Source organism: Haliotis rufescens, unplaced genomic scaffold, assembly GCF_023055435.1.
Source record: "Haliotis rufescens isolate VD_foot unplaced genomic scaffold, xgHalRufe1.0.p SCAF_10, whole genome shotgun sequence".
Lineage (NCBI taxonomy): Eukaryota > Metazoa > Mollusca > Gastropoda > Lepetellida > Haliotidae > Haliotis > Haliotis rufescens.
Genome location: NW_025963780.1, coordinates 26,958,247 through 26,979,184, shown reverse-complemented (window position 1 = coordinate 26,979,184; position 20,938 = coordinate 26,958,247). Strand labels below are relative to the sequence as shown.

The following is a 20,938-nucleotide window of genomic DNA, read 5'->3' as shown; positions in this document are numbered from 1 at the left end:
ACACGTACATGCACGTCGCTACATAAGTGCAATAATCGTGGGACGCGACGTTAAACCCAATTTGACCTCACCAAGTATCGCCTGTAAACCTTTATAAACTGAAGCGCATAACTGTGTTCATCAGTGTTGCTGTGAAAACCAGAAATTATCACCAATGATGTACACTCTGTGTAATGAAAGATGCAACAGACACATCCCGTTGCTCAGTACATTTAAATGTTGATCAGCAATGTATAAATGTAGCTTTATTTTCAGATCCGCCAACGGTCGTGGTAAAATACAATAACTACGGTTTCCACGAGGGATCTGACACAACGTTGTGGTGCTATGTCAACTCATACCCTCTCGTGTCTCCACAAAACATCACGTGGGTGCGCGATGGGCAGTTTGTGATACCCAGCACTTCCTGTAGTGACGTCAGACCCAACTTGCGGATTTGCAAAGTGGACACGAATACGGCTGGCAGATACATCTGTAGAGCCCGCCATCGACTGGCATCTGTTAGTAGCGATATCATTACTGTACACATCAGAGGTAAGAACCCGGCATATAGTGTCAAATTTTAACGTCAGTGTTAACGTCTAATAAATTCTGTACGTGGCATAGTTCCACCCAGTGGAAATAATGAAAATGGGCGTGCGCTACAGTTAGCTACATACTCAAATGCGCTACAGCCACCAAATGTTCGAAGGTACAGCTACAGTATAGGAGAATGTCCTCAATCTCACGATTATTTTCACAGGTGAAGTTTCACGAAAATAATCATGAAAATAATCACGAAAATAATCGCGAGATTGAGGACTTTCTCCTACTTAAAACAAAGTTCGATCAAGTTAATGCTTCAAACTAATCTTCAAGTGATATTCATTATACTATGCAATACTATGGGAGGGTGACCGCTCTTGTTTAACTATGAAATTTATATATTTTTTACTTATCTTGCATTACTCCTTTATGCATATTACTGCTTGTTCTTGACAGAGAAAAGAGCTGTGTGAAGGTCTTTGCTTGAAGAAGTTGCTCCAACTAGCTGAGAGGCCAGCCCATCATGCAGCTCCCACGTGACCAAAGGAAGTGACGTCACGGATCCTCACATTACTCTTGTCACTTGATGAGAGAAGACCTGTTTTTTGTTTTAACATAGAACTGATTCAAACCCTCACGTGTTTGCTATCTGAGTTAATGTTTTTTGTCTTTGTGTTGTGCCTATGGTTTGTATTTTGTACATTCTATGTTTGAGACACTTACTGGCGTTTTCTCAAATGAAAACATAATGCCAGGTGTCTTGTTGTTCCAAGTAGCCATCTTGAATATTTTACGTAGCCAGCAGTTAGTGAACTGGTTTGCATTCTATATTCTTTTGCTCATCAGCCTGGATATCGAGGACGCCTACCTATATGTCCCTATACATCCCGACGACCGGAAATTCCTCTGCTTCATCTTCATTGGAGTCCATTATCAATGGGCGGTCCTCCCATTTGGAATTTCTTCTGCCGATAGCCTCGTACCTCCATCGCCGGGACATCCAGTTCGAGGCGTACATAGACAACTACCTACTGGACCATTGGAACCCTGTCACACTTTTCCGCTACAGGGACTATACCCACCTACACCAGCTGGGGTGGAAGATCAACATCAGGAAGTCAGAGTTGACACCCTCCAAGCGCCTTCAGTTCATTGGGGGCCTCTTCCAGACGGACCTCCATCTTGATCTCATCTCTGTTCCCAGAGACAGGTGGGAGCGCATGCAGGCGCACCTGACTCCAGCTCTCCACCTACCACGCACTCCGCGTCAATGGCAAGTCCTCCTGGGTCTCCTAACCTCAGTGCAGGACTTAACCTACAGAGGAAGGCTAAAACTGCGCCCAGTTCAGATGTTCATGGCGCCCTACATCAGGCGCAAGGACCCCTCTGTATCCATCGTGCTCCTGGATCATCTCAAGCAGCATCTCCGGTGGTGGACGGTGGAATCAAATCATGTCCTGGAGGGACAGGTCATCTCAGGGCTGTGGTCCGCCGATCAGCGCCTATGGCACATCAATAACCTCGAACTGGAAGCACTTGTCTTGGCCATCGCTCACTGGAAGCAGGCCCTCAGACACGCCCGGCTCTCCATCTCGACGGACAACATCACTGTCGTAGGGTGCCTTCGTATGACTCATTCGACTTCGCTCCTTCAACAGATTTTCCGATTGTTTCAAATGGTGGATCATCCTTGGATTCAGTTCCAGGTCCACCACAGGGCTGCCACAGGGCTGCCGAAACATCCTAGCAGATGCCCTATCTCGGCCAGGCATAGTAGCTCCCACAGAGTGGAAACTTCACCCAGACGTCTTCGCTCTTGCTTGTCGAGACCACGTTCTCCCCAGAATAGACCTATTCGCCACCAGCCAGAACTACCAGATCCCGAGCTACATATCTCCGGTGCCAGATCCACTGGCTTGGGCAGTTGACGCCTTCAGTGTCCCCTGGGAAGGACTAAAAGCGTACGCTTTTCCACCACCTGTACTCCTTCCCAAAGTCGTCCAGAAGATCAGATCGACCTGGAACCTGGATCTGACTTTGGTCGTGCCATGGTGGCCAACGAGGGCTTGGTTTGTCGACCTCAGAGAGCTGTCCGACGTCATCCCACTGCCACTCCCAGATTGAGACCGCCCAGAGAAAGGTCCGGGTTCGATCCCCCACCGCGTCATACCAAAAGACGTTAAAAGATGGTACTTGTTGTTACCCTATCTGGCGCTCGGCATTAAAGGGCTAAAACAAGGACTGGCTTGGAGTCAGTATACTGTGTCTGAGTAGGGTATTTTATGTTAAACTGTGGCATGGTATCTCAGTGCGCTAGCACTATAAACCGGCATCAGTCCTAGACTACTACAAGCAGCCACACACACACATGTGCATGCACGTCACTATACAAGTACAATAATCTTGGACGCGACGTTAAACCCAATTTCACCTCACCTCACCTCACCACTCCCAGATTGGCCAAATCTGCTGATCCACCCTCACAGCAGACAGCCACACCCAGGACCAGACAGGTTATGTCTTCACGTCTGGTCCATTTACAGAGAGCCAAAGGCTTCCCGGCCAGAGCGGCTAGGGCCATGACGATGGCACATCGCCCAACCACCAAGAGCCTCTATGATAACAAGTGGCAATCCTTCGAGAGCTTTTGCAGGGGCAAGCACCAAGACCCCACATCTGCATCGCCTCAATTCCTGGCCGAGTTCATGCTCCATCTGTGTCACAAATGTAAGCTGAAGGGCAGTACCATCATGAACTCCCTTGTGGCGCTCAACTCCGCCCTGGCAGTTCCGAAAGATCGACTCATGACGCTTCAACAACCCGCATGAGATCCAGGCTGTCGCCTCCACCATGGCGCTACACAGCAACTGCTCTCTACGCGCCATCATGGAGGGATGTTTCTGGCGATACTACACGGTCTTTGCCAGTCACTATACCTGCGAGGTGTCGCATTGGAGGATGTGCAAGGCAGGCACAGCTTTGGTCCGTTAGTATTGGCACAGCAGGTCACCACTACTACTTGTCATTGACCACGCCTCCAAGTCCAGAGTCGGCCTTTCAACTTCCCCTGGCGTGAGCCCTGGAATAGAAGGTTCATGCCTCATTTGCATACGGCTCGGTGCTCCAGTCTCGACCTACCCGAGCATTATTGGCAGGCTGCGCAGTACCAGGACACAACGCATACCTGACTCTTCCCTTCCTTGGAGTGGTCACCTGATGCAGACCACACAGCCGAGGACGGGCTAAGGGAATTGGAATTTCCATTACATGGGGTGGTCAACAGAAGCTGACCACACAGCCAAGGATTGGCTAGGGAACAGAGTCTGGGATTAAAAGATGAATGTCCACATAAATGTCCACATGTCCGATAAAGATGCATTAAGGAGTACTGCAGGATAAGTAAAAAATCTAGTAAAATCCTAGATATTTTTTATATTTGTATACTTATCCAGCATTACTGCGTCTAAAGGAACCCACCCATCGCAGATCTACCTCCCCACGATGCCTTCGGATGTTTCGGACTCCAGAGTAATGTGAGGATCCGTGATGTCACTTCCTTTGGTCACGTGGGAGCTGCGTGATGGGCTGGCCTCTCAGCTAGTTGGAACAACTTCTTCAAGCAAAGACCTTCACACAGCTCTTTTCTCTGTCAAAATCAAGCAGTAACATGCATTAGGGGTAATGCAGGATAAGTATACAAATATAATAAATATCTAGGATTTTACTCGTTTTTAAGTGACTCATTGATCTGACGCATTTCAGTCGTGTTAGTCACTAAAAGTTTTTAAGAGACCAGATTATTTGATGCAAAAATAATAATTTAGGAAATGAGGTGAGATTCATATACAAATCTTTGTTTTGCAGATGTGTGTCCTACAATCGTTACAAATTTTACCCTAGATGTTTCCACAAGTACAAGCTCGGGGTACGTCAGTAAATTTTACCCTAGATGTTTCCACAAGTACAAGCTCGGGGTACGTCAGTATAAAGTATCAGAAAATGTTACCCTAGATGATTCCACAAGTACAAGCTCGGGGTACGTCAGTATCAAGTATCAGAAAATGTTACCCTAGATGTTTCCACAAGTACAAGCTCGGGGTACGTCAGTATCAAGTATCAGAAAATGTTACCCTAGATGATTCCACAAGTACAAGCTCGGGGTACGTCAGTATAAAGTATCAGAAAATGTTACCCTAGATGATTCCACAAGTACAAGCTCGGGGTACGTCAGTATCAAGTATCAGAAAATGTTACCCTAGATGATTCCACAAGTACAAGCTCGGGGTACGTCAGTATCAAGTATCAGAAAATGTTACCCTAGATGATTCCTCAAGTACAAGCTCGGGGTACGTCAGTATCAGGTATCAGAAAATGTTACCCTAGATGATTCCTCAAGTACAAGCTCGGGGTACGTCAGTATCAAGTATCAGAAAATGTTACCCGAGATGATTACACAAGTACAAGTTCGGAGTATGTCAGTATAAAGAAATTAGAAAATGTTACCCTAGATGATTCCTCAAGTACAAGCTCGGGGTACGTCAGTGTCAAGTATCAGAAAATGTTACCCTAGATGATTCCACAAGTACAAGCTCGGGGTACGTCAGTATCAGGTATCAGAAAATGTTACCCTAGATGATTCCTCAAGTACAAGCTCGGGGTACGTCAATATAGAGTATCAGAAAATGTTACCCGAGATGATTCCTCAAGTACAAGCTCTGAGTATGTCAGTATAAAGAAATTAGAAAATGTTACCCTAGATGATTCCTCAAGTACAAGCTCGGGGTACGTCAATATAGAGTATCAGAAAATGTTACCCGAGATGATTCCTCAAGTACAAGCTCGGAGTATGTCAGTATAAAGAAATTAGAAAATGTTACCCTAGATGATTCCTCAAGTACAAGCTCGGGGTACGTCAGTATCAAGTATCAGAAAATGTTACCCGAGATGATTACACAAGTACAAGTTCGGAGTATGTCAGTATAAAGAAATTAGAAAATGTTACCCTAGATGATTCCTCAAGTACAAGCTCGGGGTACGTCAGTATCAAGTATCAGAAAATGTTACCCGAGATGATTCCTCAAGTACAAGCTCGGGGTACGTCAGTATCAAGTATCAGAAAATGTTACCGAGATGATTACACAAGTACAAGTTCGGAGTATGTCAGTATAAAGAAATTAGAAAATGTTACCCTAGATGATTCCTCAAGTACAAGCTCGGGGTACGTCAGTGTCAAGTATCAGAAAATGTTACCCGAGATGATTCCTCAAGTACAAGCTCGGGGTACGTCAGTATCAAGTATCAGAAAATGTTACCCGAGATGATTACACAAGTACAAGTTCGGAGTATGTCAGTATAAAGAAATTAGAAAATGTTACCCTAGATGATTCCTCAAGTACAAGCTCGGGGTATGTCAGTATCAAGTATCAGAAAACGTAATAAAGTAAACAAAATAATGAATACTAAGCTGATTCCAACATTTCTATTAATTCTTTGAATTACGTTTAGAACTGATACACAAAAGGAAGAGAACTAATTGATGTCAACCTCTTTATTGTGATTATGATTTTTTTGTTTTTTTGTTTAACGCCGCACTCAGCAATAATCTGGCTATATGACGGCAGTCTGTAAATAATCGAGTCAGGACCATACAATCCAGTGATTGACATCATGAGCATTAATCCACACAATTGGGATCGATGACATGTTCAGTGAAGATTCAGGGTAAAATAGGTCTCATGATGTCAATCACTGGATTGTCTGGTCCAGACTCAATTTTATTTACAGACCGCCGTCATACAGCTGGAATATTGCTGACGGTAGGGGTCGTCTCAAGATGTATATTAGGTAATGCAGTAAAGAAAGTAGTTGATATGTCTCGAAAAGAACTTATTTACTGCCGCAGTGGAAAGCAATATGAACAGCGTCATTGCAATGCGCGACACGTGTTCGTGTTTGTCTCAAGATAACTAGCCCTGAGAATAGAAGAAAGAAAGGTGTAGGTATCGATGACATCGAGGAACTTAGCGATCCAAATTTTATAACAGGATCAGGGTCATGCATATACATAATTAGTTCCAACTGGTACTGTTTACAGTAATTTCAGTATCTATATGGAATAAACAAATGTGTGATGTGTCAATACACACAATAAACATAAAATAAACATTCATACCAGATTTATTCTGGTAACAGAACATAAAAAGGTTTACCATTCCAAAGTATATTACAGGAGTAGTGTGATTTGGATCGCATAGTTTCAGGTGAACAATTGACTTGCCTTTGCGTGTGTTATTTTGAGAAACCATGCACAGTGTTCTCTGATTGGCGGAGCTGTATGTTCATTGGTTCATATTTATAGCTACTTCAAGATAAAATTTACATTTAATGTTGTTTCATGTGTTTTTCCTGGATTAAGCAATGATCATAAGCTTAACCTAATAAATGAGCATTGGTAGGGGACATGAATTAATGAAAAAAAGGAGAACATCGATTATGCTAATTAAGAGGCCCATTAGCTTTAGGGCTTGACTGTGACATGTATTGACCACTCTAGGTGACATTTGTGTTGAGTTTCCTGACACATTGTTATTTCAATAGTTACACTGAATGTTGACTACAGCAACGAGGTGAAACACTTTTAATTATAAATAATAGCAAATATGCCAATTATGTTGAGCATAATATTATTTGATATATTATCAAAATAAATATAAATATTCTTTAAAGAGAGTAGACCAATTATGTTGATCATAATTGCTATTGATATTTTATCAAAATACATATAAATATTCTTTAAAGAGAAATAGAACAGAACGATGACGTCATTTGTGACAGCGCATGTGGAGTGAGATTTTTTTATTTTTAGTCTTAGATCAGAAAATATTTTGAAAATAAGGATTTTGAAGACGAATATTCCCGAATGTACATAAGCCATACATGATGAATTATATATATTTCCCAATGCAACACAAATACGCTTCATCGTGCAGGTGTATCAGCGGTCGTCTCAAGGTCCAGCTGAAAGGAACGCCATCTAGCGGCACTGTCTGTGGGAAGACGTGGACCTCGGCGGAAACAGGAGTTGTCTGTGGCATGATGGGATACAAGTATGTATCTCGTTAGGAACCAATATAGATTGCATCAGATATTTGGACATTATTACTGGACCATGTTCATATGTGTGTATATACCCATTACAAACTACCAATCCCTGAATATTTTTCAAATACAAATTTTAATGAACATTTAAAATAGTAAAACTTTCCCATCCCCTATAGTTGTAATCTCTCTCTCTCGCTCTCTCTTTATATATATATATATATATATATATATATATATATACCATGTTCATATGTGTGTATATACCCATTACAAACTACCAATCCCTGAATATTTTTCAAATACAAATTTTAATGAACATTTAAAATAGTAAAACTTTCCCATCCCCTATAGTTGTAATCTCTCGCTCTCGCTCTCGCTCTCTCTTTATATATATATATATATATACCATGTTCATATGTGTGTATATACCCATTACAAACTACCAATCCCTGAATATTTTTCAAATACAAATTTTAATGAACATTTAAAATAGTAAAACTTTCCCATCCCCTATAGTTGTAATCTCTCGCTCTCGCTCTCTCTTTATATATATATATATATATACCATGTTCATATGTGTGTATATACCCATTACAAACTACCAATCCCTGAATATTTTTCAAATACAAATTTTAATGAACATTTAAAATAGTAAAACTTTCCCATCCCCTATAGTTGTAATCTCTCGCTCTCGCTCTCTCTTTATATATATATATATATTCCGTACTCTGTATGACTTTTTTATGAGCTCGCTCATTTGTAGCATATATATAGTACACATGGTTATAGTTTCATGAGGTACGGTCCAACTGTAATATGATTTTCCAAGCGTATAGAATAATAACATTTGTGTCCACAATATACAGGTATGGCGCTCATTGGATGAGTGGTGGAGGCGGGGGACTAATACATCTCGGTGACGTCACTTGTTTAACAGGGGCGACAACTCTAAATCAATGTCGACTTTCCTCCATTTCAAACTGTACTCATGACAATGACCTCTGGCTAATGTGTTGTCCTAGTACAGTCACGTCTCCAGGTATGATGTGATAGGATATGAACAGATTATTAAAGAAATACATAAAGGCCAAGTTGCATGTACTGTTAGTTCAAGATTCAAATCACAGAGAATAAGACCCGTGAAGATAGGTAGAATAGGTCTTCAGGAACCCAAGCTTGCCGTATAAGGCGGCTTTGCTTGTCGTAAGAGGCAACTCACGGGATCTGGAGGTCAGGCTCCCTGACTTGGTTGATGCATGTCATCGTATCCCGATTGCGTGGACCGATGCTCATGAAGTCGATCACTAGAATTGTCTGGTCTCGATTATTTTCAGACCGCCGTCATATAGCTAGAATAGTTCTGAGTTAGGCGTTAAACAAAACACAGAGAATAAAAACATATGGATATAAAGGACAGCTAAGAATTAAGATTGGATTGCATTTGGATGAAGATATTGTCAAAGAGACTAGATGCAGGCCAATTATTATTTTCATACAGCTTTATTCAAGTCATTCAAAACAGTCAAATTTTGTGACGTCAATCAATTTAGCAGTAATTGATTACATTAATTACACAGACACAGTGTCTACGTATTTACACATAACACTAATTACAAAGTATTCACTCTAAATTAAAGGTTGAACGTTTTTCCTCAGTTGTAAATGGACTCCAAATGCAAAATACAAAGTTACCAACCAATGGCAGCATATACATGTATTGCAGCTGACATAATGGCACTGATATGGTACTTGGTTTTCGTTACAGCTGTGGCGGTGCTAACGACCACAAAAACCCCAACAGGTAACAGTTTTCATTTTAGTAACATACCGTAACAGGTAACATCAACTTAATCGAGAGTCAGCGATCTAACCCACTCAGCCACCGTGGCTTCCAAATGTTACATAGCCAAATACCACAAAATGGAAGACTCGGTGTCTGATTGGGTTAGATCGACTTTGTGTGCTGACTATTAGGTGCCTCACTTTCAGACTGTAGACCCGTGAAGATCCGGGGTAGAATAGCTATTCAGCAACCTAGGCTTGTCGTAAGAGGCGAATAACGGGATTGGGTGGTCAGGCTTGCTGACTTGGTTGATGCATGTCCTCGTATCCCAACTGCGTGGATCGATGCTCATGTCAATCACTGGATTGTCTGGTCCAGACTCGATCATTTACAGACCGGCGTCATATAGCTGGAATATTGCTGAGTGCGGTGTTAAACAACAAACAAACAAACAAACTCAGACTGTAGGTTCGAACTCCAGATAGTACTCGCCTCAAAAAGTACTAAAATTTGTACTTTACCAAGTAAGTGTTATCCCAAATATAACATGTGTTACATCTGACCACGTTCTCAAAGGTATTGTGTTATACAAATACTTATTATTTAAATAAAAACGCAGTTGATTTTTCTCCTTAATGACAGTAAAAATTGGTTTGTTACTCCAAATACACACACACTCTGTGCTGTTTTTTTTCTTTTCGTCAACAGCAGGATCGACTTGCCAGTGCAGGGATGAAGTGATCTCTCTCCCCGTGATTGTGATTGTCCTCGTTATCGCTATCGTCTGCCTGATTGTCGTTGTCATCTGCCTGATAGGTCAGTACGTCCTTTGCAATCGTATTTCCGCGGGACACGCAGTGGATTGATACCACAAAACATTTACGCTCTTGGGAATACTCGTGGACATATATTTACTCGCGGAGTAGATACCTTGAATCCACCTGTGGAATTTTAGGCGGTTTATGTTTAAATTCATGTTTGTTTGGAGAGTCCTGTTTCTCATCCATTCACTCATACCTCTGGTTCTGGGTGAAAATCAAATTCACTCCGTTTATGGTCATTGTCTGTTTGTTGTTTAATGCTGCACTCAGCAATGTTCTAGCTATATGACGACGGTCTGATAATAATCGTGTTTGGACCTAAAAAATCAAATGATTGACAAAATGCGGGTCGATTTACGCAAATGGGATCGATGACATGCATCAACCAGTTAGCGAGCCTGAGCATCCGATCCTGTTAGTCGCCTCTTACAACAAGCTTGGGTTGACCACTTTTAACCTGTAGTGAGTGAGTGACGTTTTACGCTGCTTTTAGCAATATTCCAGCAATATCACGGCGGGGGACACCAGAAATGGGCTTCACACATTGTACCCATGTTGGGAATCGAACCCTATTCGAGCGAACGCTTTTATCACTAGGCTACCCGACCGCCCCTTTTAATCCAGATGTTCACGAATGAATATAGGTTTAGGTAGAGCCAAGTAATTAACATCCAATACTAACTGTGAGATTTTTTTCTTACGCTGAGTTTAAATACTGTGATACAACTAAAAATTTGGCGTTGATAACCCGATATGTACCTACTGTTCAACGAACAGAGGTTAGATATTACATGCTGTCAAATACCATTTGAATTCATATACAATCTCCTGTTTCAGTCGTCATGTGCTGTGGGTGCTGCGGGTGCTGTTCATGCTTTTCGGAGTGTTCCTGTGGAGGTATTTACAAACTTCATTAGCACAAAGTTAACACATCCTATACTCCATAACTAACGTCCCTTCACAGACAGACAGACAGCCTCCACGGTATTGTGGATAGAGCTTGCCCGGAGAGCTGAAGGTTGGTGGTTCTATCCGTGTCTTGCCAAAAGACGGTAAAAGATGGTACTTGTTGTTGCCCTGCTGGCACTCGGCATTAGGGGAACAAAACATGTACTGGTGGGCACATATCCAGCAGTATTCAGCAGCTCCCGCCTTTGGTGTCTACATTTATATAACACAAGTATTTGTTCCCTTGATCTCTTCAAGGAGATTATCATACGTTGGTGGAATTTATCGCTCATGCGTATTTGTAAACTGTTCTTCGCATAACACCCTAACAAAACTCTTCAAGTGACGATTCGGCAGCTATACTTGTCAACCACTTATGTAATCATATTTGATGTAATAGACATTGATTTCCTTTGGATGTCATTACATACAAGATGCGGTTTCCTAGCAACTGACATCAGATGAAACTTTCATATCTGATTACGGACGGTGGGGTAGTCTAGTGGTTAAAGCGTTCACTCGTCCCGGGTTTGATTGTCCACATGAGTATAATGTGTCAAGCCTATCTCTGGGGTCCCCCGTCATTATCCTACTGGAATATAGGTAAAAGCGGGGTAAAACCATTCTCACCCACTCACATACTAGCTCATATCTAACTACTGTTAAAAAACAGTACAAATTAAAACGATCTAATAACAACGAAATTATCTCACAGAATTTACCCTTTCGAACACTGTATTGTCACTATTGGGTCGCCTCTCAGTGATGTAATATTTTACTTAAGATGTTCTTAAATTTTACATCTGGTGTTTTAAGTGGAAACAAAATCTTTCATTTTCTGTTATTACTTACTGTGTGGGAGCTTTCGCTGATGGTTGACCTTAATCACTTTCTACCATGTTACAGACATAAGATTGGCACAATTCATACTGAACTGTCTTGTATGTTAAGTTTTAATGTATTAATGTGACTGCAGTTAATTAATCCTTTTTATTATGATCCCAGTTTAATGCGTTCACATTTTCCCGTATCATCCCGCCATGGGGAATGGATAGGATGATATTTTCATTTTTCACATGGGTGCTGCACAAGTGATTATCAGGTACACGATGTGCTGTCACATACATGTTTGTTTGTTTGTTTAACGCCGCACTCAGCGACATTCCAGCTATATGACGGCGGTCTGTAAATAATAGAGTCTGAGCCAGACAATCCAGTGATTGACATCATGAGCATCGATCCACGCAATTGGGATATGATGACATGCATCAACCAAGTCAGCGAGCCTGACCAGCCGATCCCATAAGTCGCCTCTTACGACAAGCATAGTCGCCTTTTACGGCAAGCATGGGTTGCTGAAGACCATTCTACCCTGGATCTTCCAGGTCGTCACAAACATTTGATGAATGAGATATCATTGACGAAAAGCCCGAAAGTGTGCATTCCTGTCTGCCTATAACCGAATTTCCCATCTCTTTCACAATAGACTGCCTCTGTGGTCTAGTGGTGGAGCGTCCACCCAGAAAGCAGAAGGTCCGGCGTTCGATCCCCGACCGCGTCATACCAAAATACGTTAAAAGATGGTACTTGTTGTTACCCTGTCTGGCGCTTAAAAAGGAGCTTAAACAAGGACTGGTCGGCTCAGTGTCAGTATACTGTGTCTGAGTTGGGTATTCATGTTAAACTACAGCATGGTATCTCAGTGGGCTAGCACTATAAATCGGCATCAGTCCTGACTAGTACAAGCAGCCACACACACACGCGTGCATGTACGTCAATACATATAAGTGCAATAATCTTGGACATGACGTTAAACCCAATTTCACCTAACCACCTCCTTCCCAATAAAAGCGACAAAATCCTTTCTATATTTATCAGAAATCTCTGCCAAAAGAATGGAATGTACGATTCCGTACTGTACTGTATCATGATCATGTGTTTATGAATCACTATCAAATAGTGATGATACCACTATCTTTAAACAAAGAAGTAAATTTAAAGAATCCAATCATACTATGCAAGATGACTAAGCACAATCGGTACACTAATTATATATAACGCGTGCAACCACCTCGTTCTGGGTTCATCCCAAATTGTGGAACTAATGTCTATGCTGTTTTTTTCAGGTGGAACGAAAGGGGGTGATTGTCATTGTAACAGCGATGGCAAGTGTCATTGTAACAGCGATGGCAAGTGTTGCTGCAAGTGTCATTGTAACAGCGTTGGCGAGGGTGGTCGCAAGAGTGGGTATGTGCATCTTTCATTGCTTGACAGACTTACAGGGGACTGCGATCTGCTCTTTTTTGACTGAAGCATGAAACGTCCTCTGACTCCCTCAATTCTGCAATTGTATCATTGATGTGGGAAGGTCTGGTAGTTAAAGCGTTCCCTCATCACACTGAACACCAAGATCCCATCCCTTCGTGAGTGAGGCTCCTAATCTGATCACTGTACCTTTCCCTAAAATGATAGCTTGTTGATTTTAAAAATGGTGGTTTTACAGTTGATTATATTGACTGTTATGAATACCTTGGACTATGGTTAAATGTGAAGCTAGACATGAAGAAGACTGTTAGAGAATTGTATAAATCTGCGAGTCACACCCTATCATCTTTAATTACGAACTGCTATGTAACGGGAGGCATCAGTTGTCATATCCTGTTGTTAAGAAATTAAATGAAAACCTTGTTGAACCTTTGTTATGGATCGGTGATTTGTGGTATAAATACTTATACAGAAAAAATCTTTTACAAAACAAAACTTGCAATTCTTTTCATGGTGTCACTAAGTGATCAACTAATGTAGCTTCCAATGGATATATAATTTTTAAATCACCTGTTCTCAAACCACATATACATGTATTTAGACTCTATATAAAGCTTAGTGATAATGCTGATACTCGTTACGTGTTTAGCAAGAGACTATTTAGTCCAAAATCTAAATTAAACAGTGGAGAAATAGACTTGTAAAAATTGCCTATAATAATCATCTTAATGACATTTTCACCTTGCCCGAGGCAAGAAATATATAATTGAAAATATCAGGTGTTCACGAAAGATGGAGCCGAGAATGGTGGGATGGATGAAATAAGGTAAATGGCATTAAAACTTTAAGACAATGTAAAACAAACTGTTCTTGAATCATATTTTTAAATGTAAAATATAGTGACCACCAAGTTTTAGCATTGTGGACCTTTACCCCTTGCCATAGACCTGGACGCTTTAACAAACCACCAACCCATCGTCTAAACCACCCCTATCCTCTTTGTCCACGGTGCTTTAAACAGTGTAATAACCGAAGGTGAATAATTTTTGAATATCACGTCCATTTTGTAAAGAATTGTGTTATTAAATCCTACTTTTACAAATGTCGCTGATTTAAATAAACTTAAATATATTTATTTTTAAGCCAGAAAAATTTACAAGTCGCATTGGCAAGCACACTTTATCAAATGTTTAAAAGAAAACAATTATTTAATTCATGAACATTATATTTACTCACTATGTATATAACAATGTATTGTTTTGTACAGGATACGAAAAGTATCCTTCTGGTTTTTTGTATATACATGTATGTATTTATTATTTTATTGTGTCTCATAAGCTGTGTAGGTGGACGTTACTTATGCATTAAATTGAATGTTTGTACATACCCAGTTTATGTAAGGTATGAAACCACAGCTTTTGAAATTTAATCCTGTCATTACACAATCTGGTAATAAAAACGTTTTCATTGTATACCTTGAATTATGTTTATAATCTATTTTATAAATTTTATTCAAAATCTTCAATATTGTTCACATTAATATCTTTTGACGGGACAGGCATCAAAACAAATGGCGATATATTTCATTGATAAAGAGTGTTTAAAGACTCGATGGCAAAAAACCCTCTTAACCGAGAATGATTATTTTTCTACTTTCTTGATTTCTTTGCCTAAAATCCTGATAACATTTGCTAAGTTTCACACTTTGCAATGGCATTCTCTCTCATTAATGTCATAAAGTATTGTAATAGCGTCATATGTAGTACTTTAATTATATTCATGGTATTGTATCATATGAGTATATTGAGTGAATGACATTGTTTTGACTCTTTCAGGTCTGACTGTCCATGTAAGTATATAAAAACTGGCCAGATAAGGATCACACAGACCCATCACATTATCGCCCTTTTGTGACTGCAGTTAATTTAGCATTTTTATTATAATCCCAGTTTAATGCGATCACATTTTCCCGTATCATCCCGCCATGGGGAATGGATAGGAGTATATTTTCATTTTTCACATGGGTGCTGCACAATTGATTATCAGGTACACGATGTGCTGTCACATACATGTTTGTTTGTTTGTTTAACGCCGCACTCAGCGACATTCCAGCTATATGAAGGCGGTCTGTAAATAATAGAGTCTGAGCCAGACAATCCAGTGATTGACATCATGAGCATCGATCCGCGCAATTGGGATATGATGACATGCATCAACCAAGTCAGTGAGTCTGACCAGCCGATCCCATTAGTCGCCTCTTACAACAAGCATAGTCGCCTTTTACGGCAAGCATGGGTTGCTGAAGACCATTCTACCCTGGATCTTCCAGGTCGTCACAAACATTTGATGAATGAGATATCATTGATGAAAAGCCCGAAAGTGTGCATTCCTGTCTGCCTATAACCGAATTGCCCATCTCTTTCACAATAGACTGCTTCTGTGGTCTAGTGGTGGAGCGTCCACCCAGAAAGCAGAAGGTCCGGCGTTCGATCCCCGACCGCGTCATACCAAAATACGTTAAAAGATGGTACTTGTTGTTACCCTGTCTGGCGCTTAAAAGGAGCTTAAACAAGGACTGGTCGGCTCAGTGTCAGTATACTGTGTCTGAGTTGGGTATTCATGTTAAACTACAGCATGGTATCTCAGTGGGCTAGCACAATAAATCGGCATCAGTCCTGACTAGTACAAGCAGCCACACACACACGCGTGCATGTACGTCGATATATATAAGTGCAATAATCTTGACATGACGTTAAACCCAATTTCACCTAACCACCTCTTTCCCAATAAAAGCGACAAAATCCTTTCTATATTTATCAGAAATCTCTGCCAAAAGAATGGAATGTACGATTCCGTACTGTACTGTATCATGATCATGTGTTTATGAATCACTATCAAATAGTGATGATACCACTATCTTTAAACAAAGAAGTAAATTTAAAGAATCCAATCATACTATGCAAGATGACTAAGCACAATCGGTACACTAATTATATATAACACGTGCAACCACCTCGTTCTGGGTTCATCCCAAATTGTGGAACTAATGTCTATGCTGTCTGTTTCAGGTGGAACGAAAGGGGGTGATTGTCATTGTAACAGCGAAGGCAAGTGTCATTGTAACAGCGATGGCAAGTGTTGCTGCAAGTGTCATTGTAACAGCGTTGGCGAGGGTGGTCGCAAGAGTGGGTATGTGCATCTTACATTGCTTGACAGACTTACAGGGGACCGCGATCTGCTCTTTTTTGACTGAAGCATGAAACGTCCTCTGACTCCCTCAATTCTGCAATTGTATCATTGATGTGGGAAGGTCTGGTAGTTAAAGCGTTCCCTCATCACACTGAACACCAAGATCCCTTCCCTTCGTGAGTGAGGCTCCTAATCTGATCACTGTACCTTTCCCTAAAATGATAGCTTGTTGATTTTAAAAATGGTGGTTTTACAGTTGATTATATTGACTGTTATGAATACCTTGGACTATGGTTAAATGTGAAGCTAGACATGAAGAAGACTGTTAGAGAATTGTATAAATCTGCGAGTCACACCCTATCATCTTTAATTTCAAACTGCTATGTAACGGGAGGCATGTCATATCCTGTTTTTAAGAAATTAAATGAAAACCTTGTTGAACCTTTGTTATGGATCGGTGATTTGTGGTATAAATACTTATACAGAAAAAATCTTTTACAAAACAAAACTTGCAATTCTTTTCATGGTGTCACTAAGTGATCAACTAATGTAGCTTCCAATGGATATATAATTTTTAAATCACCTGTTCTCAAACCACATATACATGTATTTAGACTCTATATAAAGCTTAGTGATAATGCTGATACTCGTTACGTGTTTAGCAAGAGACTATTTAGTCCAAAATCTAAATTAAACAGTGGAGAAATAGACTTGTAAAAATTGCCTATAATAATCATCTTAATGACATTTTCACCTTGCCCGAGGCAAGAAATATATAATTGAAAATATCAGGTGTTCACGAAAGATGGAGCCGAGAATGGTGGGATGGATGAAATAAGGTAAATGGCATTAAAACTTTAAGACAATGTAAAACAAACTGTTCTTGAATCATATTTTTAAATGTAAAATATAGTGACCACCAAGTTTTAGCATTGTGGACCTTTACCCCTTGCCATAGACCTGGACGCTTTAACAAACCACCAACCCATCGTCTAAACCACCCCTATCCTCTTTGTCCACGGTGCTTTAAACAGTGTAATAACTGAAGGTGAATAATTTTTGAATATTACGTCCATTTTGTAAGGAATTGTGTTATTAAATCCTACTTTTACAAATGTCGCTGATTTAAATAAACTTAAATATATTTATTTTAAAGCCAGAAAAATTTACAAGTTGCATTGGCAAGCACACTTTATCAAATGTTAAAAAGAAAACAATTATTTAATTCATGAACATTATATTTACTCTCCATATTGATAACAATGTATTGTTTTGTACAGGATACGAAAAGTATCCTTCTTCTGTTTTTTTTGTATATACATGTATGTATTCATTGTTTTATTGTGTCTCAAAAGCCGTGTAGGTGGACGTTACTTATGCATTAAATTGAATGTTTGTACATACCTAGTTTATGTAAGGTATGAAACCACAGCTTTTGAAATTTAATCCTGTCATTACACAATCTGGTAATAAAAACGTTTTCATTGTATACCTTGAATTATGTTTATAATCTATTTTATATAATTTATTCAAAATCTTCAATATTGTTCACATTAATATCTTTTGACGGGACAGGCATCAAAACAAATCGCGATATATTTCATTGATAAAGAGTGTTTAAAGACTCGATGGCAAAAAACCCTCTTAACCGAGAATGATTATTTTTCTACTTTCTTGATTTCTTTGCCCAAAATCCTGATAACATTTGCTAAGTTTCACACTTTGCAATGGCATTCTCTCTCATTAATGTCATAAAGTATTGTAATAGCGTCATATGTAGTACTTTAATTATATTCATGGTATTGTATCATATGAGTATATTGAGTGAATGACATTGTTTTGACTCTTTCAGGTCTGGCTATCTATGTAAGTATATAAAAACTGGCCAGATAAGGATCACACAGACCCTTCACATTATCGCCCTTTTGTGACTGCAGTTAATTTAGCCTTTTTATTATAATCCCAGTAAAATGCGATCACATTTTCCCGTATCATCCCGCCATGGGGAATGGATAGGAGTATATTTTCATTTTTCACATGGGTGCTGCACAATTGATTATCAGGTACACATTGTGCTGTCAGATACATGTTTGTTTGTTTGTTTGTTTAACACCGCACTCAGCAATATTCCAGCTATATGACGGCGGTCTGTAAATAATCGAGTCTCGGCCAGACAATCCAGTGATTGGCATCATGAGCATCGATCCACGCAATTTGGATACGATGACATGCATCAACCAAGTCAGCGAGGCCTGACCAGCCGACCCCATTAGTCGCCTCTTACGACAAGCATAGTCGCCTTTTACGGCAAGCATGGGTTGCTGAAGACCATTCTACCCTGGATCTTCCAGGTCGTCACATATTCGTGCATGCAGGGATAAATCTACCCCCGCGTCCCACGTCTCTAATGCATTAAGTTCTGACAGGACCCATATTTTTTTTAGACATGCGTCCTCCAGGACGCAAGGTTTTCATGAAACACTAATGTCCTTTTTTTTGTGGAAAATCAATATCAACGTTTTTAACGAAGTTTTCTTTTGTCTAAATACGTGCATAAACGTGATTTTGGTCAATCGATTTTCCATGGAAAGTCCCGGTCTAAAAATAACTTAATACGCATGTACGACGTTTTTCTTTAAAACGCGATAGCTGATTGGTTGTCAATAAGCAAGTGACCAATCGTGAGCAAGCTTGTATACGACTTCGGTTTCTGTTGTTGATAATTTCTCTAGCAGTCGACATGCCGCCGAGAAAGGTAGCAAAGCTGTCATATTCTCAAAAAACTTTGTCATCGATGTATGGTCAGAATGATACAATTGAGACAAGTGAAACTGAGCACGGTGAGTCTCAGTCAACGAATGAACCTGTCAGAAAACAGAAAGTAAGAACATTCCTGTCAAATTGGCTAACTGCACACTGCTCATGGTTGATATACGATAAGGAAAGCGACTTCATGTATTGCAAGCTTTGCACCGAAAATGGTAAAACAAATGGCATGACACGTAACGCTAAGTGCAGAAATTTCCAAAATAGTACCTTAACCAGGCATGTAAATAATAATGATCATAAATTGTCAATTCAGACTCCGAAACTTCGTGAAAATAAAAACAGTTTTGAAATATTTGTGGCATTTATTTTTATTTGGGACTCATTAAAGTTTCAAAGGGACTCATATATTTCAGATTGAACTCATAAATAGTCAGTTCAGTGAGTCCCAGGACTCAGGTAGTTAAATTTGTAGATTTATTACTGTACATGTGATGAATGAGATATCATTGACGAAAAGCCCGAAAGTGTGCATTCCTGTCTGCTTATAACTGAATTTCCCATCTCTTTCACAATAGACTGCCTCTGTGGTCTAGTGGTGGAGCGTCCACCCGGCGAGCGGAATGTCCGGCGTTCGATCCCCGACCGCGTCATACCAAAATACATTTAAAGATGGTACATAGAGGTTATCACGCGAGTGTGTTTGGGGATGGTAAATATCCTGCATTGGGAATAAACATTGTATTTAGCGAGCCTTGGCCAGTACAATGTTTATTCCTAATACAGGATATTTACCATCCCCAAACACACAAGCGTGATAACCTCTTTATCATATAATGTCATTCTTTAATTCTGTGCTTCAAAATCGCATTCCTTCTGTCACAAACATTACCGAAACATTGCGAGTTTTCCTGGAATGCGCGCATTAATATATTTTACGTCACAGGGTAAGTGATGTGTCAGTCGGACAGTGACAGTAGCCAATATAGTTCCAACTGAAATCTGTTTCTTATACAGTGGCGAAGCAGCATAAACGCAAAACAACAATCCTTGTTTTTAATTGTCTCCATCTGTATCCATCGGTCTGTCCGCTAAAGTAACTTCCCTTTGTCAAAGGGAAGCTACTCTAACCCTAGTCTATGAGATATCACGGCCACGGTCAGACGTTGTTCAAGTCGATCTGTCCTGTCATAACGTTAAGAAGTGTAGTCAGATGTACACACAGCGACAAAACGAAACAAGGTAACAATTCAAACATATTTCGGCCAAATCCAACTATTTTAATTTGTGGAGAAGGTTTCAAGCCGCAGAGGTCTACAAGCACAGATATGGCTACTGATCCCGCTTGGTTAGGCCTCGTGCCCTCGCAAAATTGTTTCAAAATTTGGACAAAATTGATATCACCAAAGTTGCCAAAACTTAGCTACATCACAGTTAGACACTGATTTTCAGTATATTAGACTGTCCTTTTGATAATGATAGCAATTATCCCTGTAGTTTATCCAGATTCCAGACGTCATGTTTGTTTATAAACAGTGAA

General features: G+C 40.1%; 1 protein-coding gene across 1 annotated transcript in view; it reads left to right on the top strand.

The window, feature by feature from the left end:
- Positions 1 to 20,938, top strand: part of LOC124151970 (titin-like) — a 70,097-nt gene that overhangs the window by 25,039 nt on the left and 24,120 nt on the right. The window contains exons 11-21 of the mRNA XM_046524683.2: positions 256 to 534; positions 4,390 to 4,450; positions 7,515 to 7,631; positions 8,493 to 8,665; positions 9,392 to 9,427; positions 10,118 to 10,225; positions 11,068 to 11,127; positions 13,305 to 13,425; positions 15,279 to 15,292; positions 16,512 to 16,632; positions 18,485 to 18,498. Coding sequence (XP_046380639.2) covers positions 256 to 534; positions 4,390 to 4,450; positions 7,515 to 7,631; positions 8,493 to 8,665; positions 9,392 to 9,427; positions 10,118 to 10,225; positions 11,068 to 11,127; positions 13,305 to 13,425; positions 15,279 to 15,292; positions 16,512 to 16,632; positions 18,485 to 18,498 — 1,104 coding nt within the window. The remainder of the gene's footprint in view (positions 1 to 255; positions 535 to 4,389; positions 4,451 to 7,514; positions 7,632 to 8,492; positions 8,666 to 9,391; positions 9,428 to 10,117; positions 10,226 to 11,067; positions 11,128 to 13,304; positions 13,426 to 15,278; positions 15,293 to 16,511; positions 16,633 to 18,484; positions 18,499 to 20,938) is intronic.